The 17,273-nt window shown below is 32.4% G+C and overlaps 3 protein-coding genes across 4 annotated transcripts; all 3 read left to right on the top strand.

The window, feature by feature from the left end:
• The first annotated feature begins 1,431 nt into the window (after positions 1 to 1,431).
• Positions 1,432 to 5,135, top strand: LOC146538383 (uncharacterized). The gene is made up of 6 exons (XM_085187114.1): positions 1,432 to 1,666; positions 1,957 to 2,011; positions 2,194 to 2,342; positions 2,741 to 2,836; positions 3,266 to 3,366; positions 4,936 to 5,135. The coding sequence occupies exons 1-6, from the start codon at positions 1,631 to 1,633 to the stop codon at positions 5,102 to 5,104; spliced, it is 606 nt and encodes a 201-aa protein (XP_085043240.1). The 5' UTR covers positions 1,432 to 1,630; the 3' UTR covers positions 5,105 to 5,135.
• Positions 5,136 to 6,582: 1,447 nt separating this feature from the next.
• LOC146538382 (uncharacterized) lies at positions 6,583 to 10,696 on the top strand. Its single transcript, XM_085187018.1, has 9 exons — positions 6,583 to 6,621; positions 6,736 to 6,769; positions 7,078 to 7,172; positions 7,516 to 7,563; positions 8,298 to 8,354; positions 8,765 to 8,818; positions 9,636 to 9,701; positions 10,260 to 10,381; positions 10,468 to 10,696. Exons 1-9 carry the CDS (start codon positions 6,586 to 6,588, stop codon positions 10,637 to 10,639), a joined length of 684 nt encoding a protein of 227 aa, XP_085043144.1. The 5' UTR covers positions 6,583 to 6,585; the 3' UTR covers positions 10,640 to 10,696.
• A 2,467-nt stretch (positions 10,697 to 13,163) lies between these two features.
• On the top strand, positions 13,164 to 16,508 carry LOC146538381 (uncharacterized). Of its 2 annotated transcripts, none has more exons than XM_085186554.1 (7): positions 13,164 to 13,295; positions 13,412 to 13,445; positions 13,801 to 13,895; positions 14,595 to 14,642; positions 15,058 to 15,126; positions 15,825 to 15,946; positions 16,280 to 16,508. In XM_085186554.1, the coding sequence occupies exons 1-7, from the start codon at positions 13,203 to 13,205 to the stop codon at positions 16,446 to 16,448; spliced, it is 630 nt and encodes a 209-aa protein (XP_085042680.1). In that variant the 5' UTR covers positions 13,164 to 13,202; the 3' UTR covers positions 16,449 to 16,508. The 2 variants fall into 2 exon arrangements, with proteins under 2 accessions (XP_085042680.1, XP_085042679.1); XM_085186553.1 differs by having other exon boundaries at positions 16,277 to 16,508.
• Positions 16,509 to 17,273: the final 765 nt, after the last annotated feature.

Below are 17,273 nucleotides of genomic sequence, written 5' to 3'. Positions count from 1 at the left end.
CGTAACGCTGACGTATGAGTCCCTTATCCTATATTCTCACATAATATATTAATTAATATTACATAATATTTTCCTTTAGACGAGTATTTCATTGATATTTTGTTACTGCAAATTTCCATATGTATTTACTCTAGCACAACTGTGTCTGTATAATTCAGTTAACTTCTGGTATGTTCTGGTAAATTCTGGTAACGAGGCGAAGCGCGGCGTTGAAATCCGCCGGGATGAGTTCATCAGAAAGTGGTTAACGGAAGTCGAAGTGAAGAAGATAAAAATATACATATACCTCCAGGATATTGAGATATTGCATATCATGCATTAAGTTCAATGTTATTATTACATTAAAATTAAATAAGATCGACGACGACAAACGACGCAGACGTATCGCTGGGGAAAAATGACCTACATATATAGTTTGTACCACCGCGATAACGTGAAGCGATTAATAAGGATAATTAACTATCCTTTATTGAAATTAATAAATAATTGAATAGAATAAGTATTCCTTATGCAACAGAAAAGATACAAATAAAACGAAAAAGGACATAATATGTATGTAGGTTAAATGTATGCAAAGGGGGTCTCATTGTTTATTTTATAGTGTGTAAGGTAACAGAAGTCAACATCCCCCTAATAATGACTATTGACTTCTTTTACCGTAGGAATAGGGGGAGGGAGTCACCGTGCTCACCGTAAAATAGTTTTGTTGTGCCCATCCCAGAAATTTAACTGAAAAAAAAACTAACTGTGAATAAAAAAACCTTTTCACGAACAAATATCTTTAAAGCAATAGCCCTAAAAATATCTCTAGATACGCCCGTGTCCCATGGCCCCACTTTACTCGTTAACTCACCCAAGAGAAGTTTCCCTGATTGTAAATAGAAATGACACCTTAACCCTATTTCTTGATTGCCAAAATATACGTCATCTATATACAGGGTGGAATTGTCAGCGCCACATTAAATTAAACTACAGTTTTAACTACTCTATAAAAGCCTTATATAATTCAGGAAAAAAATAATTTCCAAAAATGAAAAAGTTATTTTTTCAAACAAAATAAATAATAAAATTATCGTTTTAAAATAAAACACATTTGTTAAGTATAACATAAACACGCACACACTTACCTGTCAAAGCGGCAATTTCGCACACGTATGTGTGCGTCACATGAAATACAGGTATAGGTACCTGTACCTGGATAAAAAACGTCCAAACTGTTGAGGTACTTTGATTAATTTCTTTATTTCTAGACTTGAAATATTTTACCCTATATGCAGTTTCAGTAAAAGGAGCGCTGCCTCTTTTATCCTGTATATGTATATGGCACGCCTTGTGTTGACAGAGGGGAGAAATTAACATTTCTCATTTCCCCATGTGAAAATAGAATCCACAACCGTCTCGTTTACAATCATACGCTGTCCTACTGTACGATAGCTTCTCTCTATATATATATATATTTACTATTATTTAATTAAACAAATATTTAATTCACAAAATAATATATTAATCTATGTTACATCGAGGTTTTAAGGAAAACTTTTGGTTTTGAGCTCCAAAAGCACATTTAGTATATATAGAGCAGTATGAAGGATTCACTTCATTACGACAGCAACACACATAACGTCACGTCATGGCGAATACATCCGACGTTGCCATCCTCATACCGGTAAATTTAAATATTTATTCATAAATACATTTGTCGTTATTATTCATAAATATAATAGAGGCCAAACGTGCCGAATGGGCACAAACATGGGGTTATAAACGCGACCGTTTGTGGGTTCATTCCCCGCTCAAGGAAATGAAATATTTATTGCAATTTACATTTCATTTCTTCGCTCTAGTGTCGAGGCCAAGCCCGGCGTTGAGTTCCGCCACTTGTTTTATTTTTAAATATATTTTGATTTTATGAAGTAAATTTCATAATTTAATAACATGAACAAATGTATTTTTCAGGTTATTATCCTAATCCTAGTCCAGATCACAAATGTCTCAACGACAAGTGAAAGCGGTAAGTCGTTATACTAAATTGTTATTTTTAATAATTAAACTGTCATTTAGTTAATATATTTTCTTATATATTAAATAGATAGATAGAAATATATTGTTATAATATTAAAAGTTCGATGCTATATTTTATTTATGTTGTTTATATTAATATGTAATAATTAATTATATTTTTTTCTATAACAGATGGTACAATTGTAAGTTGGAAAGGAGTGGAAGGGTTAAGCGAGGACCGTACACTCTCTCCCAATGTTACCGACGATTGCATACGTAACAGATTTTGCGGAAGAGTTAGCAATTATCCCACAAAAATTGCTAGATGGGCATTAGAGCAGGTAATTATTTTTTCTATTTCTTAATTTCAAAATCCTGAAATCTGTTATTAAATATAGGAATGTACGTGTGATACTGACTTATCTATTCTGTGTGGATTATATTATAAGTTTGTATTTAATAGAAACCCTCTGTGGGTTCGAATCCCACTTTAAAAATAAAATATATTTGTAGTGTGAAATTAAGTTGTTCCTCTGGTCCGTTTACATAAGCGTTTAATTATGGCTCTTATATAAGAAAACTTTTCTTGAAAAATAAATAGTGATACTTCGCTTTTTATCTATTTACTTATAAAACAATATTATATTCATAAATTAAATTAAATAATTACATTTATTAATACATGTATAATAAGGGAGATAGTAAGAATATATTTAATAGATTTTTTTTATTGTTTCAGCTTCAGGAAAAAGGCGTAACAGGTTTGATGGAGAGAGCTCATCAGTCCCCTAATAATATAGACATACTGTATACAGCGTGCAATATATCAGAAGAGGTTCGTAACTTTATTATATGTAGCATAAATTTGATAATATTAGTCTTCTTCTTCTTCTACCTCGTGGCAATAATCCCGGCTATTGCCAGGGTCTGCCTTCCTACTCAACCTACTTTGCACGGTCTTTTGCGTCCTCGGTGGTTATTTTATAATATTAGTAAGGAGAAATATTAAATATTTCATTTCCCCGAGTGGTGATCGAACCCACAAATATGGCTATCAATACTGTGCCACGAGGGCTTCGTAAATATTGTATTATACTCAGTAATTCATTATAATATGTTTAATTTCGATATCTGAATTAACTAATTTTATAGCACTTTTATAGCCCGAAAGATCTAAATACTATTTTTCAAAAATATTGTGATAATAATAAATTATCTATATATATATATATATTAAAAGCAATAATATTTTCTATGTTTCCAGATCATCTATCCCAGAGCGGCGGAGTCCAGTGACAAAAAATGGTTTTTTATATTAAACTTGGAACGTAGGCTCTATCAAGGATTTTATACAAACAGATGCTCGTAAGTATTTAATTTTTAAATATTTATTTTCATCTCACTGTGACAATACAATAGATGTAGAGAATCACGTTATATATAAAATCGTTATTTGTTGATTTAACCTGCACTTTGTCTAGTTTGGCGGATTTACGCTATATCCCGCACACAGCCGTGTAGGCAGAGGTAAGACACATTTTCCACTTTCCGCCGAATTCTCAAGGCATTGCGTGTTGCGTGGCAGATCTCTAGAGTAAAGAAATAGAAATATAAATTTAAATAAATATTTCAGAAAACACAAATATTACCTAATAACCATTTCCAAATAAAAATAAATAAGAGCTGAATACATACGACATGTTTCTAGTGCCCGCAGTTATTCTAACCGTGGGTTAGATCAAGATTAATTAAATAAATTAATTTTTAACAAAAACAAAAACCGACTTCTAACAACGAACTAAAAAGTGAAAAATAATTATATAAAGATTTTATAATTTTGAAGTCGGTGCCAAGTAAAACAAACAGGCTTAGTAATTAGATATTGTAGTAAAGGTGTTGTAGCATTAGTTTGACACCGACTTCAAAATTATAAAATCTTTATATAATTATTTTTCACTTTTTAGTTCGTTGTTAGAAGTCGGTTTTTGTTTTTGTTAAAAATTAATTTATTTTACGATTTTTAGTGATGGGTAGATCTTAAAATGATGCTTCTTGAACGAGTGGTGATGGTGGTGGTAGTGGTTGTCAACGAGTGGTTGTGATTGTTCTATGTAAAACTTCATTTAATTAGCTATTATTTTTGTGCAAAGTTACATTTTGGTATATTGACAAGAACAAACATAAAAAGTATTCGGGTGAATTCGGAATCTTCCTTTTTTGAAGTTAGTTGAAAATGAGAACATCCTCTTTTTTGAGATTGGTTAAAAAGAAATGCAACGATCAGGAATCTCACTTCTGACATCAATTTAACAAGTTTTTGCTTGTAACTATTACAGTATAATTAATTTTTGACCAAAAAAAACAAACTTTCTCAATTTTCTCCGGATTTCATAATCGAAACCTAACCAAACTTTCACCAAATTATCCTTGAAGTGTATCCTTTCAAATAAAAAAAGAATCATCAAAATCGGTTGGCGCGACATTGAGTTATTCGGCTATTAGTCGCGCACATGCATAATGCAAATTTAAGACTTATGTGATTTTCTCATGGATACCATTGTCAGACATGGACCAAAAAAAAATGGGACCATTCGGAAAGCTATACCTTTCAAATAAAAAAAAAATATCAAAATCGGTCCACCCAGTTAAAAGTTATGAGGTAACAAACATAAAAAAAAAAAAAAAAAAAAAAAAAAAAAAAAAAAAAAATACAGTCGAATTGATAACCTCCTTTTCTTACAGAAGTCGGTTAATAAAAGTATATAGGCCTCCTGAGCACAGTAAATTAATCAACCTCAACCTTTATAATATCTTTATAACATCTAAATATTAAAATTCCCACTATATTTAACAAAAGATTTTAGAAATATTATTAATATCTATCATGTTGTATAAATTTTTTTATTAAAGTTTTTTTATGTTTAATTTCGACAGTTCCGACGAAGTGCCAGTAGTCCAGCAAATGCTATCAAAGAGAGCAAAGAGCACACAAGAATATGCTTTAAGAACAATGATATATTTAGATATAGTAAATGAGACGGTGGCTAAAAAATTGTTTTATGTACCAGTACGATGCAAATGTGAGGTTTTGTGTACCGACTAATATTAGTAATAAGTTTATGTAGTTCATAGTTAGTTATATTAATTTATTTTTCTTATATTAATAAAGTTGTTGATGTTCTCTATTCAATGTATTTACATTTTTATTCTTTTCATGATATTTTTTTATTTAAAATCACATTTTACATATTGAGATACATTTTTCATATATAAAATAAAAAAATTACAACTTAAAATTAAAAAAAAACTAGGCGGCGTGCAAAAATAACTATACAGTAAGTTAGTAAAAAAAAAGCTGAAATAAAAAGATAAGATGAGACCAGTCGTAGTGCAGGGGCACAAGTTTGTGAATGTACACGCGCCTGGTTGTGGGTTCGGTCCCCACTCGAGAAAACGAAATATTTATTAAAAAAATAAAAATTTATATTTTCATTTTTTCGTTCTGGTGTCGCAGTCAACGCCGCGCTACGTCAAACTAGTTTAGATAATAACTATGAATAACAATATAAAAGAAATGTGGGGACAATACTACCAGGAATCGCTCGGTAAAGAATTTCCGAGTAAGCCATTGGAAAATGCCCATGTCACATAGTCCTATTTCAGGTCAGGGTAGATCCCCATAATATACCTGCAGATCTATGAAAAGTGTTAGGACCAACTACCCTTAGTAGCTGATACCCTGATGAACCCTGCTACAGTTAGTAGCTGAAATTAGCTTTCTTGTATCCTTCTATAAGAACAAGGGTATAAGGATATAAACGACTGTGGAGATTATAAAAGTATCAAGTGAACATCTTACACCTTGAAGCATTTGAAAGCGCATCTTAAACAACCATTCCAGTCGTCTAACGTCGATAATATCCATATCAGAAAACACAAGCGCTACAAGTCCTCATGGGGCCAGCAAAGAAGATCTTCACATAGTCTTCAGAGACCTCGACAACCGTGCAGTTTAGCATGGGAAGCTAAGAGAGCGCAAAGAATTCTTCTTCTTCTTTGTCGTTTCGCTCTTGACTTTTGATGACACATGACACATGACATATTTTAAGTGATCTAGATAACTCTGACCACATTGGGATGCATCTTAAGTACTAATACTAATATAACAATTACTGCTGGGTACTTGCTACAAAAACTAGTTTAAATAAAAACAAATCTTAGTCAGTAGTTAGTACCTAGTTTATTTATCGGGTAAGACTATATATTAATTTATTAATTACTATTGGTTTCTCAACTTTTTCACGATTTAGTCGGTTTTAATAAATGCCCCATCCCGAGACCCTCAGGAAAAAAGGCATTCACTATATACTTGTTAATATAAACACCCCACCCCCCCCCCCCCCCTTTCCTTTCCTTTTATTAATTACTATTATAATAAGACGGATAATGTGGTATAATATAATGATAACAATAATATAAATAAAGTGAAACCCACCACAAGCGACTTACAGGGAAATTCTTATCAGTGATAATAGGTATATATTACAGAATGTGGCTTCAGCATCCAGCATTTCAGTTGAAAACATGGCTCGTACAGAAGTCGTTGTGCTGCTTTGCTTAGTGAGTAAGATATTATTGATTCATAAATTAAATTAACATTTTTTTTAATTCGTGCAATTTAATTTGACAGATTGTTTTATTATAATTTTATTTATTAATTAATTATTTTTTCAGTTTCAAGTTAAGTGGTCAAAGTCTTTAGAAAATGGTAAGCGTATACGATTCTTTAGTTTTGTTATCTTCTAACCTATATTGTATTGCAGGTAATATCCTTTATTTGATAATGAAAAGTTTAAGCATTATATTCCACTCTTAGAAAATCAATCAACAAACGTTGCCTAACAAGGCCAGGAAACAAAAATGTAAACATTATCCCTAATATTATTCAATGCACTACGTATTTATAACGTATACGTTGAGTCTTGATTTAAACAATATATGTACCGTACCGGTACCGTGTAGCGGTAGGATCCACTAACTTGATCATAGGAATCAATTTTTTTTTTTTTATTTTAGAAAGGAAACCAATCTCAGACGAATGCCGGCTATACAACATATGTGAACATGTTGCTGACTACCCCGTAGAACTGGCAAGAAAATTAATTACTGAGGTATGTTATTATATTACATTACCTTTAAGTGAAGGCGGGAAGCGGATGCATCCGAAGAGCTGAGGGTCGAGTGTGGTGGCGAGAATTGGGGAAGGCCTATGTCCAGCAGTGGACAAAACATGGCTGCTGATGATGATGATGATGACCTTTAAGTAATTCTTCAATTAATAAATTTTACCAGAAACCCCGTATAATTTAAAAAGGTCCCGACTGTTAATCCTAATAAACTACTGGGATTGTTTATTTTCTTTTCGTTTTATCGGGGTTTTCATTTTTTTTGTTACTTTTTACTTCGTTGTTTGAAGTCGGTTTTTTTTGCTTAAAATTAATTTATTTGTTTCAGCTCAAAAGCCAAGGCGTTTATTTTGACAAGGCAGAACCGATACCAGAAGTATGTATATATGGATACAGTATTATACTGCATAGTCAATTTTTTGAGGTTCGTTGTAACCTACTGTATTCGTGTTCAGAGACTCCTGCATTGACTACCCTACTCACATTATAAATATGTTATAGTTTGTGAGGATAGATATTTGTTTCACTTTCACACAAAAACTACTGAACATTATTCATTCTGAAAAAAAAAGGGTAGAGTAAAATACCCAAAATAAGTAGGGTAATAAACCCATACCCAAAGAACACACCCAACACGCTTGCAGACAGTCGCACTCCCTGGTAAAGTAAACTTACTATGCTTACTATCTTTAAGATATTGTAAATTTAAAAACTTCATAAAGGTACGTGGCATAACTGCTTAATGCTGTTAGCCCTATTGGCTTTTACAGCGACACCGGTTGGGTAGGGAAGAGGGTACTCTGTCCCTGAAGAAATGCAAGCACTAAGTGGCTGCCTGTGAGGAAGTCGACAACTGTAAGGACGCCCCCTAGAATATTATATTCGAAAATATATTACATTCGAAAAGCTGTGTCATGTACCTTTAGGAACTTTTGACGCATGCAAAGTCATTTTACGCACACTATTTGACGATCTACAATTTCGTCACTAAGACGTCTTTGATGATTATAGAATCATCATCATCATCAGCCTGTCCTCGTCCACTGCTGAACATAGGCCTCTCCAATGGATTATAGAATACTATTTACATTTTTGTTTTATTTGTTTTAGCTTAACAGCAAACCTGTTGTTAGATTTAGCAAGAGAAGACCGAAGGTGATAACAAAGGTAGGTACTTAGATACATGAATACGTTTTATTAACAAGGAAGATTTAGTACCAGAGGTATACACGAATATAGTTTTATATTGCATACTCCATTTCTTAAGGAAGGCATAGCATATCACGCTTATCAGTTCGCTCACTATCCTACTAACATTATAAATGTTATAGTTTGTTCCACTTTAATAAATAATTTAGTTTCCTACAAGAGAATATCGAACCTACATCCAATATGCTTACTATCTGTAAGATATTGTAAATTTAAAAAGTTCATAAAGGTATGTGGCGTAACCTTCGAAAAGCTATGTGATGTATCTTTAGAGACTTTTTTTACGCATACTATTTGACGATCTACAATTACATCACTAAGTTGTCTTTGACTATTTACAATTTACATTTTTATTTTATTTGTTTCAGTTTAAAAGCCACGCCTTTTTGTATGGTAAGAAAAGACCAAAGGAGTCACCAAAGGTGAGCATGCATGAATACGTTTTTTTGACAAGAAAGAACCGGTACCAAAGGTGTACATGAATACTAATATTATAACTTCACATTTAGTTTGAATAATTTAATAGCATAGTCCAATTTTATATATTTTTTTAATTGCATAGTCCATTTTTTGAGGCAATATCATATCATGCTTAGCAGTTCTTTGTAATCCACTGTATTAGCTGCTGCACTGACTATCCTACTATCATTAAAAATGTGATAGCTTATATGGATGGATGTTGGTTCCATCCATATAAGCTATCACATTTTATTTATTCTGAAAATAATTTAAATTGTATATAGGCATATATGTATATATTTTTATAATGTAAGTATGGTGCATTTTTTTGAGATGGGCTATATTACATCATTTTTATTATTTTGTCGTATCACACTTAGGGAAGAAATACTTATTTAGAAAACGTATAAAAAATATAATGTAGCGGGATTGAAACCCGCGCCTCTTGGAAACTCTCGAAGCTCTGTCCACTAAGCCATAAGTTCTCAGCAAGCTACGTCAAAATTCTTATGCACTTGTTACAACTTATTTATGTTGTTAGCATCTCTGTAGGAAGATTTTTACAAATTTCCGCTACACAAAGATAAAAATATAAAATACCAATATTTTTTTTTTTGGATTTTTAAAGTATTATTCCACACTTAGAAAAGAAAACTCGCGCCTCTTTGACTATAAAAATGTCAAAAATATTTGAAAATGAACAGTTCTGGTTCCCTCGGATCCTGGAACCCTGCTATGTGCGTGACACAACGAAATCAGAATTTTTTTTCTATTTTTCAGAAAACATTAGTATTAAGGGGGGATTCCAATGTCGATGTCACTCCTCTTTGTAATTTTGTAACAAAGGTATGTTTTAAGATATAATATGTTGCTCGTTTAACGGCTTTAATTTAAATGAGGCCGATCAAATGAAATAGAAACAAGAGAATTTAGTTATACGAATACAATATTATATACATGTTTTTAAAAATTTTAGGAGAAATTACGATATGTATGGTATTAGTGGCTATGAGGCTATGCGAGTGATTGTAAACACGAATGTCGAGGCTCTATTCTCTCTCGTGGGAATGAACTATTTAATATTTTCATTTCCCGTTCCGGTAACTAAGCAAAGTGGGGTTAAGTTCCGCCACTCAAACCCATAGCCTCGAGAATTCAGCGGAAAGTGGGGGAAAGAAATGTCTTAATACTGGAATCCCTCTGCCTAACCTGCTTTATGGGGAATATAATCTCGATATCACACTATTGGTAACAAAATCGCAGAAAGAATAATATTTAAAATAATATTATATAAGAGAGAGAGAGAGAGAACAGAGAACAGAGAATGTACAAACGTTCAGGCCTCGAACCCACAACTTTCGCGTAAAGTAGTAGTATTTAAAATATAATTAACCTTATTTCCAGCATTATCCACCGAAAAGTCTACCCGATGAACATGGTAAACCTCAGTATATATTAAACGATGATACAAATCCAACGTATACATTTACCATGCAAATTTGCCAGGACAAAAACCCTATTATATGGTAAGGTAACTTACTAATAAATATTCATCAAATATTAGATAGACAAAAATACAATAGAATAAAATAATAATTTCTTTGTATTCCAGTAATAAGTCAACCAGCTTTGAATCCCCGTTTCCAACTGGCTATACTGGTGTATGCATACAGAGGTATATGTCACGGCGATTATATTACATAAATAAACAAAACAAAGCTGCAATTGAGAACTTTCCGATACCAACAACCTGTGTTTGTGGGTTAAAAGTAGATGACAAATAAAAATCTTTACCTAATTATTATGTGTTAATCTACTATTGAATAAATGTTTTGCTTTTATTTTTATTGTTTCATTCCATTATATATTTTAATATGTATTAAATAAAAAATGTAACAGCCGACCCGATATACAGGGTGTCCCAGGAGTGAACGATAAAACGAAACCAGGTGATAGACCAAGTCGTGACAGTTATGAGAAAAATATAAAAAAAAATCTTTGTCATGTATTTTTCATATTATTTTGATTTTAAAAAATATCGGAAAAACCGACACCCTGTGATGGTTTTCCAAGTCCCAGGACTACAAATATTACTCTTTCTTCATTATTTTTTCTGTAATGTAATCATGAGTAACCCTTCTGTGAATAACAGTTTAAGATTTAAACATACCTGCATCAGTTTTCAATAAAATGTGGTGTTTTTGCCAAACATTAAATTCAAAATATTTACTACACCCAACTTTAACCGACTGTACTATAAAAAAAATGTACTACACTCTTTTTGCAAGTAACTTTAAAAGTTGGCGCATTTGATCTGGATTCCAAAATGGTACGACACTTGCTGGATTACTTCTTTGTTGAAGAGAGAAAAATCGAAATACACGATAATCGGGATGACGTTCAGCTTTTTGGTATATTTTTCGATACATTCTAGCTGCAGCATTTGCATTACATAACAATTCTCCATGAATGAAATGCATATTGGCAATGTGTCAAAGACCGAGTATATGGCCTGCGAGAGCCCGGACTCGAGCACTGTCCTTATAAGTCCTGGGCCAGCCCCTAAGTCGGATAAGCGTTGCCTGGGTTAAGTGGCGGGAGGTCACTGGTGTGGTCTGTGATCGCAGGATACCGTCCTAACTCTTATCCGGCCATGGAGATCGTGATCGATGCCTCCAGACTCGTGCATGACGGATCCAAGGTACCTGAACTTTTCCAACTTAGGGGATGGCCCAGGACTTATAACGACAGTGCTCGAGTCCAGGCTCTCGCAGGCCATATACTCGGTCTTTGACACATTGCCAATATGCATTTCATTCATGGAGAATGGTTATGTAATGCAAATGCTGCAGCTAGAATGTATCGGAAAAGATACCAAAAAGCTGAACGTCATCCCGATTATCGTGTATTTCGATTTTTCTCTCTTCAACAAAGAAGTAATCCAGCAAGTGTCGTACCATTTCGGAATCCAGATCAAATGCGCCAACTTTTAAAGTTACTTGCAAAAAGAGTGTAGTACATTTTTTTTATAGTACAGTCGGTTAAAGTTGGGTGTAGTAAATATTTTGAATTTAATGTTTGGCAAAAACACCACATTTTATTGAAAACTGATGCAGGTATGTTTAAATCTTAAACTGTTATTCACAGAAGGGTTACTCATGATTACATTACAGAAAAAATAATGAAGAAAGAGTAATATTTGTAGTCCTGGGACTTGGAAAACCATCACAGGGTGTCGGTTTTTCCGATATTTTTTAAAATCAAAATAATATGAAAAATACATGACAAAGATTTTTTTTTATATTTTTCTCATAACTGTCACGACTTGATCTATCACCTGGTTTCGTTTTATCGTTCACTCCTGGGACACCCTGTATATGTAAACCGGCAGACCTGACAAAGACAGTAGTATCAGACCCGTTACTCCAACTGAGAATGTTTCTGTTTCTGAATTAAATTAAAGAATTTAAATTAAGAGAGTATTCAAATAATTAAAAAAAGCAGCCCGGTACCACAGGTACCTATATCGAAACTATTATCGTAAAGTTTCCTCCGCAAACCTTCCTCTGTGTATGGATTATGTAATACAATTTTTTTTGTCAATCCAAACCAATAGTTCCATAGATTAACACGGATTCTGATAATTTATAATAGATATTATAGGAATAATATATACCTACAAGAATAGTTCTAAAAAATACTAATATCTACGTTAAAAATTCGTACGTATCATATTTGTTAAGAAAAAGTATAAAAAATTTAACGTAGCGGAATTTGAACCCGCGCCTCATGGAAACCGTCCAAGCGCTCTCCGTCCAACCAACTAAGCCATACGTTCTCATCGAGCTACATCGAAATTCTTATACGCTTGTTACAACTATGTAAAAAGTCTCCCTATTTTTACAAATTTCCGCTACCCAAAGATAATTACTTAGAGATATCGTTTGGCAAGAGAGAATACTAATTTTTCAAATATGTTTTAGATTCTTAAGGTTCTTTTCACACTTGGGAAAGAAAAATACTTATTAAGAAAATTTATAAAAAAAATAACATAGTATGTATCAAAGAAAGAGAAGAAAAGAAGAGAAAATGCAGGTAAAAGCTTCTCCACTAATGCACAATTCAAACGAAAATAATATGAGCCTACATTGTCAATAAATTAATTATCTTCAATTACAAGAAATTTGCTTAATAAATATGAAAATATATTATATTTCTAATTAATTAAGGAAACAAAATGGATTACACTGACGTACCATTCAATGTACGTATAAAATATTTTAATTAGCAATAAAATCATTTGAAAAACACCACAAGCGACTTATAGGGAAGTTGTTATCAGTGACTATGAGGTATATAATACAGAATGTGGCATCAGCATCCAGTATTCCAGTTGAAAACATGGCTCGTACAGGAGAAGTCGTTGTGCTGTTTTGTTTAGTGAGTTTAATTGAATTATTGATTCATAAATGAAATTAACCTTTTTTAATTAGTGCAATTAAATTTGACAGAGTATATTATTATAATTCTATTTAGTAATTAATTATTTTTTTCAGTTTCAAGTTATGTGGACAAAGTCTTTTCAAAATGGTAAGTGAATACTATTTGTTAGTTTTGTTATCTTCTAACGTATATTGTATTGCAGAATATTCTTGCCTCCATTTATCGTAAAACTTTAAAGCTATAAGTTTAAGCATTATATTCCATTCTTAGAAAATCAATCAACAAACGTTGCCAGAATCTAACCAGGCCAAACAACAAAAATGTGAACATTGTCCCTAATATGATTCAATACACTATATATTTATAGCGTTTATATTAAGTTTTAAAATAAACAATAAACCTCATAAACAGTGAGAGGCAATAAGTAGGAAGAGCACTAAGATCATAGGAATAAAAATTAAATATAAAATATACTAACATCAATTTTTTTTTAATATTCTAGGAAGGAAATCAATCTCAGAAGAATGCCGGCTATACAAAATATGTGAACACGTTGATGACTACCCCGTAGAACTGGCAAGAAAGTTAATTACTGAGGTACGTAATTATATTACATTTAAAATATATTTTTTTCTAGATATTTCAAATAGATATTTTAGCATTTCGAGCGTTTAAAATTTCACTTGAGATCTATCCACAATTTAATTTCTTTCATTTAAGTGCCTTGCAATTTTTAAAGTAAGGTTCTCGGAGGTTCTCAATTTGTTTGAATGTAAACCTAATAATTCGAATATCTTCCTTAAATAAGGAGGAGTTTTATGGTTGAGTAACACACAGTAGAGAAGAGAGATTGTAGATTCCTGTGAGTGCGAATTGGAAGCCACTTACCCTTATGTTAGAAACTCACACTATTTGCCGATCTACAATTTCATCTCTAGGTTGTCTTTACGCAAAACATCGATCATTATAGAATCATCATCATCATCATCAACAGCCATCTTTTGTCCACTGTTGGACATAGGCCTTCCCCAATTCTCGCCACCACACTCGATGCTCAGCTTTTCGGACCCATCCGCTTCCCGCCAACCTCTTTATGTCGTAGGCCCATCTGGCAGGCGGTCGTTTTGTACGGGGTCTCCATTCTACGAGACGTCTGCCCCAGCGGCCGTCGGCTCTACGACAGATATGCCCCGCCCATTGCCACTTCAGCTTACCAATTCTTTGGGCTATGTCGGTAACCATGGTTCTCCTACGAATTATAGAATACTTTTTACATTTTTATTTTATTTATTTCAGCTCAAAAGCCAAGGTGTTTTTTTTGACAAGGAAGAAGAGGAACCAGAGGTAGGCATTCTCGAATATATTTGTATGTAAAAATAATAAGAAAATATTTTTTCATAGTAAAGCAGAAAGAAAGTAATTTATTTATATCTAAAAATTTAAATACTAGTAACGTTTACCAAATCATTTTGATATTTTAAAAGAGATCTTTAAAGCACCTACAGTACCTACATCACAGAAAGTCCCGGTTCGAACTGAAAAATTATTTTATGTTGTATAGTCCATATATGGAAGTGTATAGGCTATATTATATTACATTAATAATTTTGTTATTATTTTATAAGAGCACGGGAGCGAAAAAAAAGCTGAAATTTATATTGAAAGAAAGCACTTCGATCCACATGTTACTTACTATGTTAATATACTATGTTAGTAAAAGCAAAAGTTTTATAACTAATAAATTTATTCTATTTTTCAGATATCATTAACATCTCGCTTCGGGAATTTCGATGACGATGTCACTTCTCTTTGTAAATATAAAACAAGGGTATATATATTACTTATTTTTCATCGACTTGAATTGAAACTAGGCCATCGTAACGCCGTGAAATAGAGGCGTGGGTTGATACACTATAGGAAATAATTTTAAAATGGAAACCGGAGAGTCTTACACTAAGTTCCCTCTCCTTACCTATTTATATGCCAGGAAACCACGAAAAATAATAACCAAAAGTATTAATGATAATAGTGATAATTTCTACCAAACCTAAAAGAATTCCTTTCCGCGTTACCCGAATACCAAATTGTACCGGCTCGCAATTTACTTGTTTTTTTTTTATTTTAGATGTAATTAGTCTAATGACAGAACATGATATCGTTCTATATAACGAAACCGGAGAAAGGTTTTTTATTTCAGCTACACACTTTATCTCGCAAATAGCAGGGTAGACAGTAGACAGTGTTAAGGCACTCTGTTCCTCACTTTCGGCCAAATTTTTGAGGCATTACGGAGTGAGCGAAGAAATGAAAACATAAATAAATTATGTTTCATTTCGAGAATCGAGCTCACATTTACAGTCATACGCTTGTTCCTCTGCTCCACAACGGCCTCGAGAAAAGATAAAAATATTATTAAAGTATTTGTGTTTTAGAGAACGCATCCTCGTTCGGAAACCCACAACCTTCGCGTGATGATGCTCGAAGTAGTTCTGTGTTTAAAATAAAATTAACTTTCTTTCTTTTAAGACATATGCGCCGAAAAGCCTACCCAATGAACATGGCATACCAAAGAATATTTTAAATGACGATACAAATCCAACGTATACTTTTACCATGCAATTTTGCCAGGACAAAAACCCTATCAAATGGTAAAGTAACTTACAAATATTCTAACATAATATAATATTTTTAATAATTATTTTTAACATTTTTAAAGTGTTATTATACACTTAGGAAAGAAAATACTTATTTGGAAAACGTATAAAAAATAGAACGTAGCGGGACTTGAACCCGCGCCTCTTGAACACCTATGATAATAACTCTATATATAGTAATATACCTGCGACTTTTTTCATTTGAACAAATATTCCAATTTAAGTATTTTAAATATAAATATACTATCAAATCTTGTTCAAGGATATTTCTCTGCCCTTATTTCATTCTATAAAATAATATGTAATAATTTCTTTGTATTTCAGTAGTAATTCAAACAGCTCTGAATCCCCATTCCCAATGGGCTATACTGGTGTATGCATACAGAGGTATATGTCACGGCGATTATATTACATAAATGAACAAAACAAAACTGCAATTGAGAACTTTCCGATACCAACAACCTGTGTTTGTGGGTTAAAAGTAGATGATAAATAAAAATCTTTAGCTAATTATTATTATGTGTTAATCGACTGTTGAATAAATGTTTTGTTTTTATTTTTATTGTTTTATTCCTATATTATGTGTATAATATATATATATGAATGCCGACCCGACATATAAACCGGCAGACTTGAAATACAGTAGCCGGTAATAATATTTAGTAGGATGCATTACTACTACTGTCTACCTAAGTTGAAGAAACATGAGGAGATATTAATCAACAAACTTGCTCCAGTAGACACCAAGGCAGGCAAATCCAAAGTGCGGATGCACTTCATGCACACATTCACAGTCATATTCTTACATTATCTACTCATCTAGGACACTGGCAAAATTCGTGATAATTTTGTTCTAAAGTATCCAAACAAAAATGTTTCTGCCTAATTGTTTTTCGTAGTAATTTTGAGTAGTAAACGATTCGAATTCGATGAAATTACAAAAATGTTAAGTTAGCTATTGAAAAATTCGTCCGAAATAATACAATTGTGACTGCCGAAATTTATATTAAAAATGATATTTTTCAGTGAGATTGTTTTAGCCCGTTATGATTTTGCCTCATTATAAACTCCCCATGCAAGGAATAGGTATTCGATTGGTTATATTTCTTTTTAACCGACTTCTGTAAATAAAGGAGGTTATCAATTGGACTGTATTTTTTTTTGTTATGTTAACAGTAAACGTGCGTGAATGAAATATTTAAAAATCCTGACATCTAGTGGAAGCAATATGAACTAACTTATCTTATAGAAATTAATTTATATATTTTTTTGCTTACCACCCACCACCCACCTTAAAGTATGAAGTAAAAATCATCTTAAT

This window comes from Heliconius melpomene, chromosome 6, assembly GCF_056956725.1.
Source record: "Heliconius melpomene rosina isolate 202511_hmr_F chromosome 6, ASM5695672v1, whole genome shotgun sequence".
Taxonomy (NCBI): Eukaryota; Metazoa; Arthropoda; class Insecta; order Lepidoptera; family Nymphalidae; genus Heliconius; species Heliconius melpomene.
Note: the sequence above shows the minus strand (reverse complement) of the source record. Positions and strands in the feature narration are given on the sequence as shown.

Coding starts and splice junctions, on each gene's coding strand:
- LOC146538383 (XM_085187114.1), top strand. CDS start 1,631: ATGGCGAATACATCCGACGTTGCCATCCTCATACCG. Junction 2,012..2,193: donor CTCAACGACAAGTGAAAGCG/GTAAGTCGTTAT, acceptor TTTCTATAACAG/ATGGTACAATTGTAAGTTGG. Junction 3,367..4,935: donor TTTTATACAAACAGATGCTC/GTAAGTATTTAA, acceptor TAATTTCGACAG/TTCCGACGAAGTGCCAGTAG.
- LOC146538382 (XM_085187018.1), top strand. CDS start 6,586: ATGGCTCGTACAGAAGTCGTTGTGCTGCTTTGCTTA. Junction 7,564..8,297: donor AGGCAGAACCGATACCAGAA/GTATGTATATAT, acceptor TATTTGTTTTAG/CTTAACAGCAAACCTGTTGT. Junction 9,702..10,259: donor TTTGTAATTTTGTAACAAAG/GTATGTTTTAAG, acceptor CCTTATTTCCAG/CATTATCCACCGAAAAGTCT.
- LOC146538381 (XM_085186553.1), top strand. CDS start 13,203: ATGAGGTATATAATACAGAATGTGGCATCAGCATCCAGTATTCCAGTT. Junction 13,296..13,411: donor TCGTTGTGCTGTTTTGTTTA/GTGAGTTTAATT, acceptor TATTTTTTTCAG/TTTCAAGTTATGTGGACAAA. Junction 15,947..16,276: donor GACAAAAACCCTATCAAATG/GTAAAGTAACTT, acceptor TTTGTATTTCAG/TAGTAATTCAAACAGCTCTG.